Consider the following 12,183-nt stretch of genomic DNA (forward strand, 5'->3'; position numbering starts at 1 on the left):
TAAAAAATAGGAGACAACACTATGGCTGAGGCTTAAGCTGAGGCTAGAGAAGCAAGGGTTGAGACTGAGTTGATGACATCTACGGCCCCCACGGCTAGGCTAAGCGAAAGACACATGGTCGGAAAGCTACTAATGGTCGGTGGAAGGAGAAGGTGGATTGGCTAGTAACCCCCCAGTCTATCTTCCTCTTCTCTCAGCAATCAACTACGTTTCTGCCTACCACCTTTCTCGTTCCCTGACAGTCGGACTCTCAGTTGGAGCTCGCAACACAAACCCAACATGCCTCCGGATATCTTACAGAAAATCTACCTGATACTTGGGGCTGCTGATACTAGGTCTTGTATACATACAGGTAGCATTGCAATGGGTAAAATTGAATATAACTACGTACTAGAAAATCCATCCACACTGACTAAAAACTAAGCAAGAAGCACCACCAGTAGCAATAAGACCGAACACCGACTAATCTCAAGAGTAGCAAGATTAGGAAATAAAAGAGAAAATCCATAAACTCGATAACCATAATCTGCCTTCAAACAATCATAAAGAAGAAAAATCTTTCAAGGGGCACCGCCAAGACCTATACCAACTTAGTATCCGAGCACATACTCCTGACGATAGAAAGGACTTACCAGCTGCGTAAGCCAAATACCATGTGCGCGATGCACCGCCGTCGATCCAGGTGTAGTTGAACTTCTGCTGCGCGAAAAATTCCCAAGAAGCCTTGGGATCGATGAGCGCGAGGTTGGCGAAGAGCACACCCTTCCATCCACCGTCTACCTGGTGTGCGGGGGTCGAAGCATTCGGTGCAAACATAGCCTTCCACTCCTGGTTGACGAATTGCTTCTGACGCGTGTAAGCGGAGCTGGGAAGGAGAGGTAGCATGTGGATTCTGAGTAGCTAGTTAGCCAATTGTTCTTTTTTTTATGACTGGTGTGGTCGTACCCTTGGATGTATTCCAGATTGGCGCCGAAGTACGTTGTGTGGTCGACCTTATTCTCGAATAAAATTCCAGTCACCTTATTTCCGGTGAAGTTCGAAGGCTGGTTGACGTTGTCATCCTCCATCAAGAAGTAATTCTGGAGAGAGCGACGCATAATGCCCAGCATCATGTCTCCGCGAGCCTCCATGCTAGCGTCGCCGACGGTGCGTCCCCACATCTTGACTGCATAGGCAAACATGGTGTCCTCGGATGTAGATTCCTCATCCTTACCGTCATAAGACTCAAAAAGACCCTTGGCCCAGGAGTGGCCGTTGTACCAGTCGAAAGAACGTGAGAACGGGAAGTAAGGATCATCTGCAGCAGGGTTTCCGGAATCACGGACGAGCATATTGACCCACTCTTTGTTGTCTGCCAGCCAGCTCGGGTCAAGAGATCCAATAATTGCACCCGCCAGGATGAAGTACCCATAATGGAAATGATGGTCATTGTAGGCCGTATTGCCGAAGTCTGCATTCAAATCACCTTCGTATCCGGCGGAGGAAACTACTCCTTTCCAGACGTTATCGTAGACAAGTGGGAATTGCTGCTGATTGCTCACGAAGCGAGCGAAGCATGCTTTCAGATTCTGAAAAGCCGGGGACGCGAGGTCGACGTTATTACCCAGCTGGTTGACGGTATAGACCAAGGTCGCGAACTTGCTTAACGCCTTGCCGCTGTAGTACATGCTGTTGAGGTTCGTCTGGCCTTCCATATCTTGTTGAAGCTCTTGGGGGGCGACGTCCAGAATTCGACTTTGCGCGGTTGACGAAATTGTATGAACATTCCCAGCGTTAGGAGACCAAGGCGTAAAGCCCATATCAATTGGGAGATTAGGCTCAGTCATATTCCAGGCTTCGCCGATGACTGCGGTTGCCATACCCTTAGTGGTAGTTCGCAAATGGATGTTAGTCACGCGGCCCTTGGTACTGCCATCAAAGGATTCAACGTGATGAGGTAGAGCGAACATAATCAATGGAGTGGCCTGCGAGTCTTTGCCTGCTTTAGTCCATGCTAGGCCGTAGGTGCCTACATCTCCAGACACCGATCCCGTGACACGCCCTTCGACGGGATACACCCCGGAGGAGTTATCATAGAACTTCTCTCCAGAGGTACCCGCAGGATTTTTGGCAACCTGGATGGTTCCAGAGAACCCCTTTGGGCCACGGAGATTGGTCTGTGACACAAGCTTCAGGTCAGGATCCTGGCCATCATTCGGAGTGGCATAAAGAAGCCAGGAAGAGCTATCTTCCAGCTCGACCTGGTATTTGAAGATTCCATCCCTAGGAGAACCGGCGCTGACGACTTTGCGGTAAAACACTCCGCTCTGAATCACGGGCTGCATGTTTGTGTAGATGGCCGTCACATACGCCATACCCTGCACCACAGGGAAGGCAATCTTGCCTGGCCGTTGGGGGTGCGAGAGAACAGCATGAGCAGAAAACGCCAAGGGCTTTTCCACGCTAAGGTCAGTGTTGTCATCCAGCTCTGCCGCAGATAGAATCATATGCTGCAGACCGACAGGGTTGATGTAGTATTGCACGGGATCACCAGGTATCGTGAGGTTTTTGGGACCCCAAGCAAGCATGCCCTTCTCCACATGGGAGACACCCATCCCCCAGCTCTTGAGGTGACCAGTTCCCTTTGACCATGCGAGCGAGTAAGGCTGGGTGAAGCTGGCATTGGTTTGCGTTCCCAGGAACAGCCCGGCATAGAACTTGTTGGTCTCAACTGGGCCCGTGGTATCGATCTGTTTACGTGGGTTAGAACCAATTCTCAAGAGCAGTCTGGTGCTGCACGTACGTGCTTCTTCTCCACTGGGTGGTCGTTTCGAGTGGTAATGTTGGAAGCAACCGCACCCGTACCAACGGGCTGGAAGATATCCTGGTTGTTCATGCTATGCGAATTTCCAGGTTGAGTGGGCTGAATAGGCCCAGGGCTTGGAGGGTCTGGAGATGGTTGAGCTGGAGGCGACAATAACCCGTTCACGCCTGACAGCACGCTCCCTACACCCAACGTCGGCCAAGGAAGCAGTGATGCGTGGCCGTCGTCTTGCAACAACGAGCGATAGACCTAATCCAGTCAATACTGATCATCAGAAGATGTTCAATTCAATAAACTCACTGGCTTGTCCTGAGAGATGAGAATCCTCTCGTCTGCCGGTGGATACTGCGTCTTGAACGCAACCGTGGGTTGGGTCTTTGTCTGTTCTCTCAGGATAGTCTCCGCGAGAGTGCCAACAGGCCCAGGGAGTGAATAGGCGGATTCTGCCACAAGAAGGCCGGTTAGCAAGGCTGCCTTCCATCTGGAACCTGACTCCATGGCGCACGCCAGCTTCGATACAATCAACAAAAGCACAGCTCGAAGATGTGCCAGGTATAGTATCTAAGCACCAGTCGATGCCATACGAGACAACAAATGCAAAGCCAGGCAAAATAAAGAGGCAAAAGACTCCGGATGGATCGAGGGAGGCCGGTAACTGACCAAGTATGTGCTTGAATCCCGGGTCTCTTGCGCTCAGCACGAACCAGGTGGGTTTGTTGTGGCGCGTTAAAATTCCTGGGTGTCGATCTTCATCTCTGAATTAATCGCGCGTGGATCTGAGGGAAAGAGAGACAAGGGACAGAGTGGTGTGGGGGAGTGAGCAATGTAGGGAGAGAGATGGTGAGGGAAAGGAATGTGTGGGTCAAGTAGTAAACACCGAAGTACAACATCCTCTTCCTTTTATCTTCCGACAGCAATATATATCCTCCGGCACTGCAAGATGACTCGAAGGGATTTCCTGCAAATGGGGTGAATCACCCGACACCCACGGTTCGGCCATAGGCAGCATTCCCGTCTTTTTCTACGAATTTCTACACGATGACTTTGCCTGTGACGCCATCGCGGCCATGTGGGAGCCAAGAGATCGAGAGGAACAACGGATAGACCCCATTGTGAATGCAGATGAATATGTATTTTGGTGCCAATATGTACAATTTTTGTTTCTGATAACCCAACCATCCCCTCACTGCATCGGCTTCTCCATAGGCTTGATGATCCCCTGCTTGATCATGACCCGAGGCTTGGTGCCGCTTTGGTAGGTCTCCTTGGTCGACCACTCCGGGCCCAATGGGAGGCGCAGGGACCGCTCGTACTGCTGCTTCGTCTCGAAAGGATGGGGCAACTGGCTGGCCATGTACTTGGTGTTCTAGAATAGGAGAGTTAGCAGGGCTGCTTGATGCACATCGGGAATACAACTGACTTTCTTGACCCGCTTCTCGTTGATTATGACGCGCTGGAGCTTGGCGTCTTTGCGCTGCTCAGGTTTCACGCCCTCCACCGTGGTCAGGTTGCGCTTCTGCCTCTTCTGCTGCCTCTTGCTGATGCCTTCGCCGGCCCAACTGCCCCAGCCGGGGAGCGTGTTGTCCACCACCTTGTCGCCCTCGTCTTCGATGGTATCGAGTTTTTCTTGGTCGAAATCATGTACCACTTCATCGCCTGCAAAGGCCCGTTTCACGAGGTCGTGGTTCTTGAGCAGCACGGGAACATTGTCACCATCGCTGTCGTGGTCGTCTGCGTCAAGCTGTTTGGTGAGGGCCGCCTTGGTTGCTTTGCCCTTCTGGCTGCGAGCATTAACCGCAGAAGTCGAGGGTTTCTGGTCGTCCTCGAGCGATATATCGACAGTCTCTTGACCATCAGAGAGGTTTCGACGACGGTTGTTTCGCTCCGTCTGGACCAGCCAAGGGTTCTCCTCTTCTTCAGTGGATTCTTGCTGTTTCTGGACACCAGAAGACTTGCTCGAGGGTCGCACGGCAGTCTTGGCCCCCGAGGCAAGAGACTTCTGCTTGGCAGGAGGGTCAATCACGATATCGACATCCTGGTCCAAGTCTGCCCCGTCGTCAGAGCCCGGAGTCTCTTCAAACTCGTTCTTGGGCAGTGGCTTGGCTTTGGGCTTTGAGCCGGTCTTCTCGGACTGACCGAACTTGCGACGACCCACCTCAGACTCTGCCTCGGATTGCGACTCCTCGCCGTGGAGCTCGCGGTTAAGACGGCGCAGCTCTGCATCATTCTGCTCTTTACGCGCCGCTTCGGCGTTCCGCATGAACTTCATAGACAGAAGGTTGGAATGAGGCCCCGTAGCCTCTGCATCAGCACCGTCTTCTTCGAGAGCGCTGAGCTTCTGGCGCAGTTTGCGATTCTCGGCATCGGAGCCTCCGTCCTCTTGCCAGGGATCTTCATCTTCAGACTCCGAGCTGGAAGAGCCCAAGTAGTCCTCGTCACCGTTAGACACACGCTTCCCTTCAATTCTCTTTCGCAGCTCCTCTTCGCGTTGCGCCAAGTCTGCGGCACTGTTGCGAGCATTCTCGTCCCATGCAGTGCGCCCGGTCTCTTTCAGGCTCTTTGCCCATTTGCTTTCACGGTGCTTGGAACCCATGCGAGCCTCGGCCCTCATTCGCTCGTTCTTGTCGCGATCTTCCTCATCCATATCCACACCGGCCTCCAGAAGAGCCTGGCGCTCCTGCTGTTCCATCCTTTCCCGCTCTTTTCGATGAACTCGGCGGTATGACTTGCTCTTGATCTTCTTGATTCGCTTGGCGCGGACTTCCTCCCGGAAAAGCAGGTCACGCCGTTTCCTGAGCTCTGCTCTCCGGGCTTGGATTTCCTCAATGGGCAGTTTGCGAGCTTGGAGTTCCTCAAAGTCCTGAACTTGGTCCTCGATAGACTTCCCCTCGGCCTCCGCCAGCCCGCTTTCCACCAAAATACTTTGGATGGCATTTTCCAAGTCGGTCTGTGGCTTGGTGACGTCCATCCGATGAGTCTGTTCGGCCTCAGGGTCGGGCAGCGGGAACATCAGGTGCTCAGCCTCACGATTGGCTTTGACGGTTTCAAGCCATCGGTTCAGGGTCTCTTTGCTCTTGTCGTAGGCGGCGGTGCGGTCGAGCCGGTCTTGCTGTCGTTTCGGGAGAGGAGCATCCAATTTTCCCGGAATGCCGGAGGATGTAGACTGCTTGGGAGCAGATTCGACATGCTTAAGCGAGTTTTTGAGGCGAGAGTCGGTGATGGACGGCAACAGATCAGCGATCGTCAGTTTGCGTGTAGAAGTCAGCCCGTATTCCGTGGGATTGGCCTGTTCGTTGGTCTTTCGTGAAGGCTTCGTAGTTCTTTGCGTCTCCATGGAGTTCACAAAATCCTGCAGCTTCGACAGTCCATGCTTGGAGGCATCGGCGTCGTCGTCGGAGGCAGAGAGCTCCGTGTCGTCGTCACTGAGATCTTCGCTGTCCTCCTCCGAGCCAGAATCTTCTTCGCTATCGTCTTCTGCTGCCGCTTTCTTGGCTTTGGCCGATGCTCGTTTAGCCTCTTCCTCTTCCGCCGCAGTATTCAAATCCCAGGCGGTAGTAAGGTCAATGGCGTCCTCTCCCAAGTCATCATCATCTTCTTCCATATCATCGTCATTCTCAGAATCCTCATCGTCCTCATCAAGGTTAATTGCGGATCGCTTCTTGGGAGCAGGCGTCTTCTTAGGCTTGGACTTGTTCGACGACGAACCCCGGAATGTAAAGGCTTCAAATCTCTCCTCGTCGCTTTCACCGAGAGCTTCATCACTGTCCAGCTCCTCGTCATCGTCACTGTCAACCTGACCAAGAGTCCATTCATGTCCTTCGCTGTCGCTACCGCCCTCGACACTCTCGCCGTCCGCAGTCCTGCGGCGCTTGTGGTCGGGGCGCTCGTCGACCTCCTCGTCCTCCTGGTCTCGAGCAGAATGGCGCTTGCGATTGGGCTCGTCACTGTTGCCTAAGCGAGTGCGTCGGACTCCCAGTTTCGTGTGGACCTGCTTCTCAGCAATTGAGAGCGCATTGAGCGCCCGGCCATTTTTGCGCTTCTGTGCTGGTTTTGAGGCCGAGGGGTCCTTCGGCCCACGCAGCTGGGTCTGCTGGCGAGGCATGCTTCGGAAGGAAGTTGAAAGGACAAACTATAAATAAGAAGGAAACCAAAGCAGAAAACCCAGCAGCCAAAAAAGCCGTCGGGAGTGGTGTGTTAGAGAGGGAATGCGGTGAAGAAAAGAAAATTCTGCCGAGTTTGGCCTCTTGCCGCCTTTTGTGGTTGTTTCTTCTCCTTCCTTTCCGTGCCACGCTCGACTTGGCCTGCTGTCACCCACCATGGTCAAACCATCAATGCCAATGATGGCGCGCTTGCGCCTGACCACCAAGCATACCAGGGGCGGCTACTACAAGGGAAACCGGACGGGCTCCATGGGTAGCTTTGTGCAGCCAAGCAGCAAATACGAGGTCGACTGGAACAAGGCGCGCACCTATGTGGTTCCCACCGAATCCTTGGACACATTCAAGGTCCGCAGCAGTAACTGAATTGTTTTGTGCTCTCCGCTAACTCGGTGTGCAGCTCACGCCCTTTGTCACGAAACGCATGGAACCGAAGCGAAGCCGATACTGGAAGGATGTCGAGCTGCATGGACAGACTCGCAGCATCCCTGCGTCTCTTGGGGGCAAGGAATTCCTCGACCTATGGGCCGATCACAACCAGGAGGAAGTTCTCGAGCCACAGAGAAAGCAGCAAGAAGCCGAAGAAAATGTCACAGCCGCTGAGGAAAATGTCGTAGCTGCCGACGAAAATGTCAAAGCAGCCGAAGAAAAAGCCAAAGCAGCCGAAGAAAATGTCAAAGCAGCCGACCAAGCAACCATAGCAGCCAAAGCAGCCCGGGAGACCATGGGAACCGAACCGTGGAGAGCAGCCAGGAAAGAAGCCAGGAAAGCTAGAAGTGCCGCCTGGAAAGCCAGAAGAGCAGCCTCGAGAGCAGTTCGAGAGGCCCAAGAGGCCAGAGAAGCGGCACAACAAGCTCGAGAAGACAGAGAAGCAGCCCGATAAGCCCACTCTGGGTAGAAGCCCAGTCAATCTGCTTGGGTGTCAGTGCATGATCCTCTTGGAATATTGTCCTGGCTAACTGTCTTCCTAGGGCCTCAACACCGATTCCTTTTCGCTCGCTGGCCGATCGCATCTCCTTCTCTCTGTTTTGTGTATGATATGTACAGTACTTCAGATCTGGCATAGAAGTCTATAACCCCTCCAAATACAGAAACGTAGTTCTGAAGTGCGTGGTCATACTTAACTCACACCCGTTCCGTCCGTGGCAATACGGCGATAAGCTCGCCTATTATCGGGCGTATGTCATAGTTGAGCTTCACCACTCGTTCTCATCGGCTCCATCTTCTCTGTACCTTCCGTGCGTGCGATATGCGGTCCTCTGTTTGTTTCTAGCATCTCCAGCGATTTCGTTTTGCATCTGGACCTCCCATATCCCCTTTTTCCTAGCTTCCCGGCAGCCGGGGTGCCCGCCATGTTCCAATCCTTCACCGGCAACGCTCGTCGCCCACGCCAAGTGAACCTCAGCGGTCGCACCACAAACCCCTTTGCTGCATTCCCAGGTGGCCCCGCGGCCCGACAAACCCCACATGCCTCGAATCCCCAGAGCGCAGTCGCAATTGCGCAGCAAGAACGCCTTGCGAGACAACGGGAGAGGGAGCGCCAGAGCGCCAGCCGGGTCATCCAGCGGACATGGCGAGGCTACCAGAGTCGGATGAAGACGCGCGATGAGTGGCGGACGGAGTGGGACACAACCGAGCGGAGGAGGACATCTACTATGGATGTTGCCGACTCCGAAGGTGATCATCCCATGTACCTGTCTCGTCGTCCCACACCCTATGCGACGGCAGAGGAGTGTTTGTCCCAACTACGGCTGCTTGTGCAATTTGTGGGAGCGGGACAAAAGACCGACGACGTGCTTCGTCTGATCTACTTCTCCGGCGCATTCGAGCAGACATTTCACTCCCTGCCGACCATCGCTACAGAGGGTGAGTGGACGGAACTGCTGAAGCGCTTGGCCAGGGCCATGCTTTACGTCCTATCCTCAGCCGCCGACAACCCTACTTGCCGGGTCGGAGTGACACCCCTACTCCGGACGGTCGTATTTCTCGCCGGCCTGATTCCGAAGAAAATGGCAACCATAGCCAGCTACTATTTCCATGCCATGGCATCCTTAACGGTCAACATTCATGTGCTATCCGCTCAGACTGGGCTGACCCATGAGGATATGCTGGAAGGTGTGCTCGCAATGCTTCGACCGATCACCTCAGAGACCATGACGGCCTATGAATCATTTGCGACATCGTACCTCACAGTGCCCAACCTTGAGTCATTCCTCGGAAGACTCGATGGGCTTGCAAGTCAGATCAATTATAAAATGCTCGCTTCAGCTGTTGGGACTCGTCTCGCCGATGAGAAACCGAGCTCTCTCAACTCCAATGATATTGAAAATCGCCTCTGGCTTCTTGCATACCTCATCTTCTTCCACCGATATGCCCTGGGCAGCCAGGCGAACCATCGTGCTCCTGAACTGGAGTTTGTATCTGTGGTCTCAGAGCTGCTCACATCAACTGCCACCTATATCTCCCGACGCATGGAAATGGAAGAAGCGTCGGATTCGGAAGTTGCCTCCTCTGAAGACTATTTGGACCCATTTATCAAAGAACAACTCAGTGGACTCATTAACCAGGAGAGTGTGACGGGGTTGCTTTCTCGAATTCGGTCGTCTCAACTGTCGGAGATAGACCTGGCAATTAGCGATTCCGAAGCGTCAAACGAGGCTCGAGTGCTCGCTACCTATGCATTAACTCTGCTGAGGGTCTTCCCGCGCCGAGGAGATGACATACGCATGTGGCTGTATCTCGGCTCGGCACCTTCAGGCGACCAAATCTCCGGCCAGCCGGGGGCAAAGATTCCAGCCATCAAATATTTCTGGCAGGCATCTCGATCCAGTCGCATTTTTCAAACCATCAGCAAAGATTCAACAAAAGTTCTCCCCTTACTGAAATTGGCCGAAGATACAAATGCATTGGGGTCTGTTGACAATCTTCGAAAGGAAAGAGAGCAGGAGTGGACGATCATACTTCTTTTCCTTGAACTCTACACTTTTGTTTTGAAAGTCATGGACGACGATGAGTTCTTTTCTAGTGCATCATCCTTTACTGCATCGTCAAATGCACACTCATCTTGGACAAGAGAGAGCGCCTTGCCATTGAAGGATGTCAAGGAGATGACGCTGTTCCTAAAAAACCTTGGTTTCACTCTGTACTGGAACTCGGCCGATTTGAGCGAGAGAGAGCCAGTTGAGCAAAGTGCGGGCGACCTCCGCAGCTACTTCAGCTCCTCGATGCACTCTTCTGGCGTCACCACGAAAGCCGATGAGGTTGAAGCGAAAGCCCTCGTCAGTAATCTCCGGGGAGTGACAGATATCCCGCTTGACTATTTCAAGGGGCTGGTCACGGGGTTACTTCGAATGATACACGAACGAGAGTAGGTCAGACCTGTGCATCCACCGGTTATTTTGCTAACAATTGATGTGTGCGCAGCTCGCGACGAAAATTTCTCCCTCCCAATCACTGGCTCATGACGGACCGTTTCGATATGGAGGGATTCATTCCGGCTGTTGTGGCCGAGGAAGAAAAACGGCATGAATTCCAGGATGACGAAGACGACGATGGCGATCTGATGGATGACGGGCTGACCGAGCTGCATGGTTTGGCCGGGACTAGTCACGCTCAACAGGCGATTCGAAACGAAGCCCTGCGACGCCGTCAACAGCGTGCAGCCCGGGGAAAGGTCCTGGCGACTATCGCTCCCAGACTCGAGATTTTGCGGAACATGCCGTTCTTCATTCCGTTTGCCACCCGTGTGCAAATCTTCCGTCAATTTATTTTTCGTGATCAGCTGCGTCGCAGACAAGGATATGTCGATCCAGATGCGTGGCGGATGTCCGTCGCTCAAGCCACTATGGGACAGATGTTGAACAACCAACCCGCTGCCAACGATATCCTGGCCCGGCACCATGCCGACATTCGGCGGGAGAGCTTGTTCGAGGATGCGTTTTCCCAATTCTACGAGTTGGGAGATGGCCTCAAAGAACCGATCCAGATCAGCTTCATCGACCGATTCGGGACGATGGAGGCCGGCATAGATGGAGGTGGAGTGACTAAAGAGTTCTTGACTAGCGTCACCAACGAAGCCTTCAAGACCGAGACGGAGTTGCCTATGTTCTCCGAAAATGATCACCACTTGCTCTATCCGAAGCCCACGGCCGTTGAGCAGTGCCGCGCACAACTCCGGGCGGCCGGATTGTCGGAGACCAGTGCCGAGTACTCGGCCGGCATACGCGGACTCCTCCGTCGTTACGAATTTCTTGGACGGGTGATCGGAAAGTGTCTTTATGAAGGAATCCTGGTGGATGTCAACTTCGCCCCATTCTTCCTCCTGAAATGGGCGTTGACGGGTGGTACTGGGTCTGCGGTGAAAGAGTCTTCGTACCGCGCGAACCTGAATGATCTGAAGGACCTTGATGAAGGGCTTTACCAGGGCCTTGTGGGTTTTATGAGCTGCCTTCCTGTTGACTTTGGCTGACTGGAACGAATTCTAGCTGCAACTTAAGAACTACCCTGGGGACGTGGAGGATTTCGCGCTTGATTTCACCGTCACGGACACCATTCCGATTCCCGGGGCGAGCAATCGGACAGTGACCAAAGATCTGATCTCACAAGGCTCGACCACTGCTGTGACCAACAAGAACCGATTGGTGTATATTTCCTACATTGCCCGCTACCGCCTCCAACTCCAGCCAGCTCTCCAGACCAACGCCTTTTTGCAGGGGCTGGGCCAAATCATCCAGCCCGCATGGATCTCCATGTTCAATCAAGCCGAGTTGCAAACGCTGGTGAGTGGCGAAACAGGCGACATTGACGTGGAGGACCTACGACGCAACACGCTGTATGGAGGCGTATACACGGTCGGAGATGATCTCCAGGAACACCCGACTATCCAGCTCTTCTGGGAGGTGATGCACCAGATGAGCAACGAGGAACGTCAGCAGGTGCTGCGGTTTGTGACCTCCACCCCTCGAGGTCCCCTGCTGGGGTTCAGCCACCTGAACCCGCGCTTCAGCATCCGCGACTCCAGCGAGGACCAGGAGCGGCTACCTAGCACCAGCACCTGTGTCAATCTGCTCAAGTTGCCGCGGTACTCGAATGCCGAGACCCTGCGAACCAAACTGCTGTATGCGGTGAGTTCCGGGGCGGGCTTTGATCTGAGTTAATTGGTTCTTTGTCTTCTGGTTGTGGCATATCAATGGCGTTGAAGATATCATCCATAGATCTATCTCC

At 53.5% G+C, this 12,183-nt stretch overlaps 4 protein-coding genes across 4 annotated transcripts; 2 read left to right on the plus strand and 2 right to left on the minus strand.

Moving 5' to 3' along the window:
- Nucleotides 1–560: 560 nt before the first annotated feature.
- Nucleotides 561–3,301, minus strand: N7510_010808 (glucan endo-1,3-beta-D-glucosidase; the record flags this gene model as incomplete). The annotated part of the gene is made up of 5 exons (XM_056982733.1): nt 561–580; nt 633–892; nt 946–2,729; nt 2,783–3,052; nt 3,104–3,301. 5 exons carry the CDS (start codon nt 3,299–3,301, stop codon nt 561–563), a joined length of 2,532 nt encoding a protein of 843 aa, XP_056828227.1.
- A 685-nt stretch (nt 3,302–3,986) lies between these two features.
- N7510_010809 (UTP14 family protein) lies at nt 3,987–6,905 on the minus strand (the record flags this gene model as incomplete). Its single annotated transcript, XM_056982734.1, has 2 exons — nt 3,987–4,169; nt 4,224–6,905. 2 exons carry the CDS (start codon nt 6,903–6,905, stop codon nt 3,987–3,989), a joined length of 2,865 nt encoding a protein of 954 aa, XP_056828228.1.
- Nucleotides 6,906–7,119: 214 nt separating this feature from the next.
- N7510_010810 (mitochondrial 54S ribosomal protein mL41) lies at nt 7,120–7,843 on the plus strand (the record flags this gene model as incomplete). Its single annotated transcript, XM_056982735.1, has 2 exons — nt 7,120–7,308; nt 7,361–7,843. 2 exons carry the CDS (start codon nt 7,120–7,122, stop codon nt 7,841–7,843), a joined length of 672 nt encoding a protein of 223 aa, XP_056828229.1.
- Nucleotides 7,844–8,312: 469 nt separating this feature from the next.
- Nucleotides 8,313–12,116, plus strand: N7510_010811 (HECT-type E3 ubiquitin-protein ligase; the record flags this gene model as incomplete). Its single annotated transcript, XM_056982736.1, has 3 exons — nt 8,313–10,327; nt 10,384–11,389; nt 11,445–12,116. The coding sequence occupies 3 exons, from the start codon at nt 8,313–8,315 to the stop codon at nt 12,114–12,116; spliced, it is 3,693 nt and encodes a 1,230-aa protein (XP_056828230.1).
- Nucleotides 12,117–12,183: the final 67 nt, after the last annotated feature.

The sequence above is a fragment of the Penicillium lagena genome (assembly GCF_028827675.1).
Source record: "Penicillium lagena strain IBT 129212 chromosome Unknown utg000008l_segment0_segment0, whole genome shotgun sequence".
Lineage (NCBI taxonomy): Eukaryota > Fungi > Ascomycota > Eurotiomycetes > Eurotiales > Aspergillaceae > Penicillium > Penicillium lagena.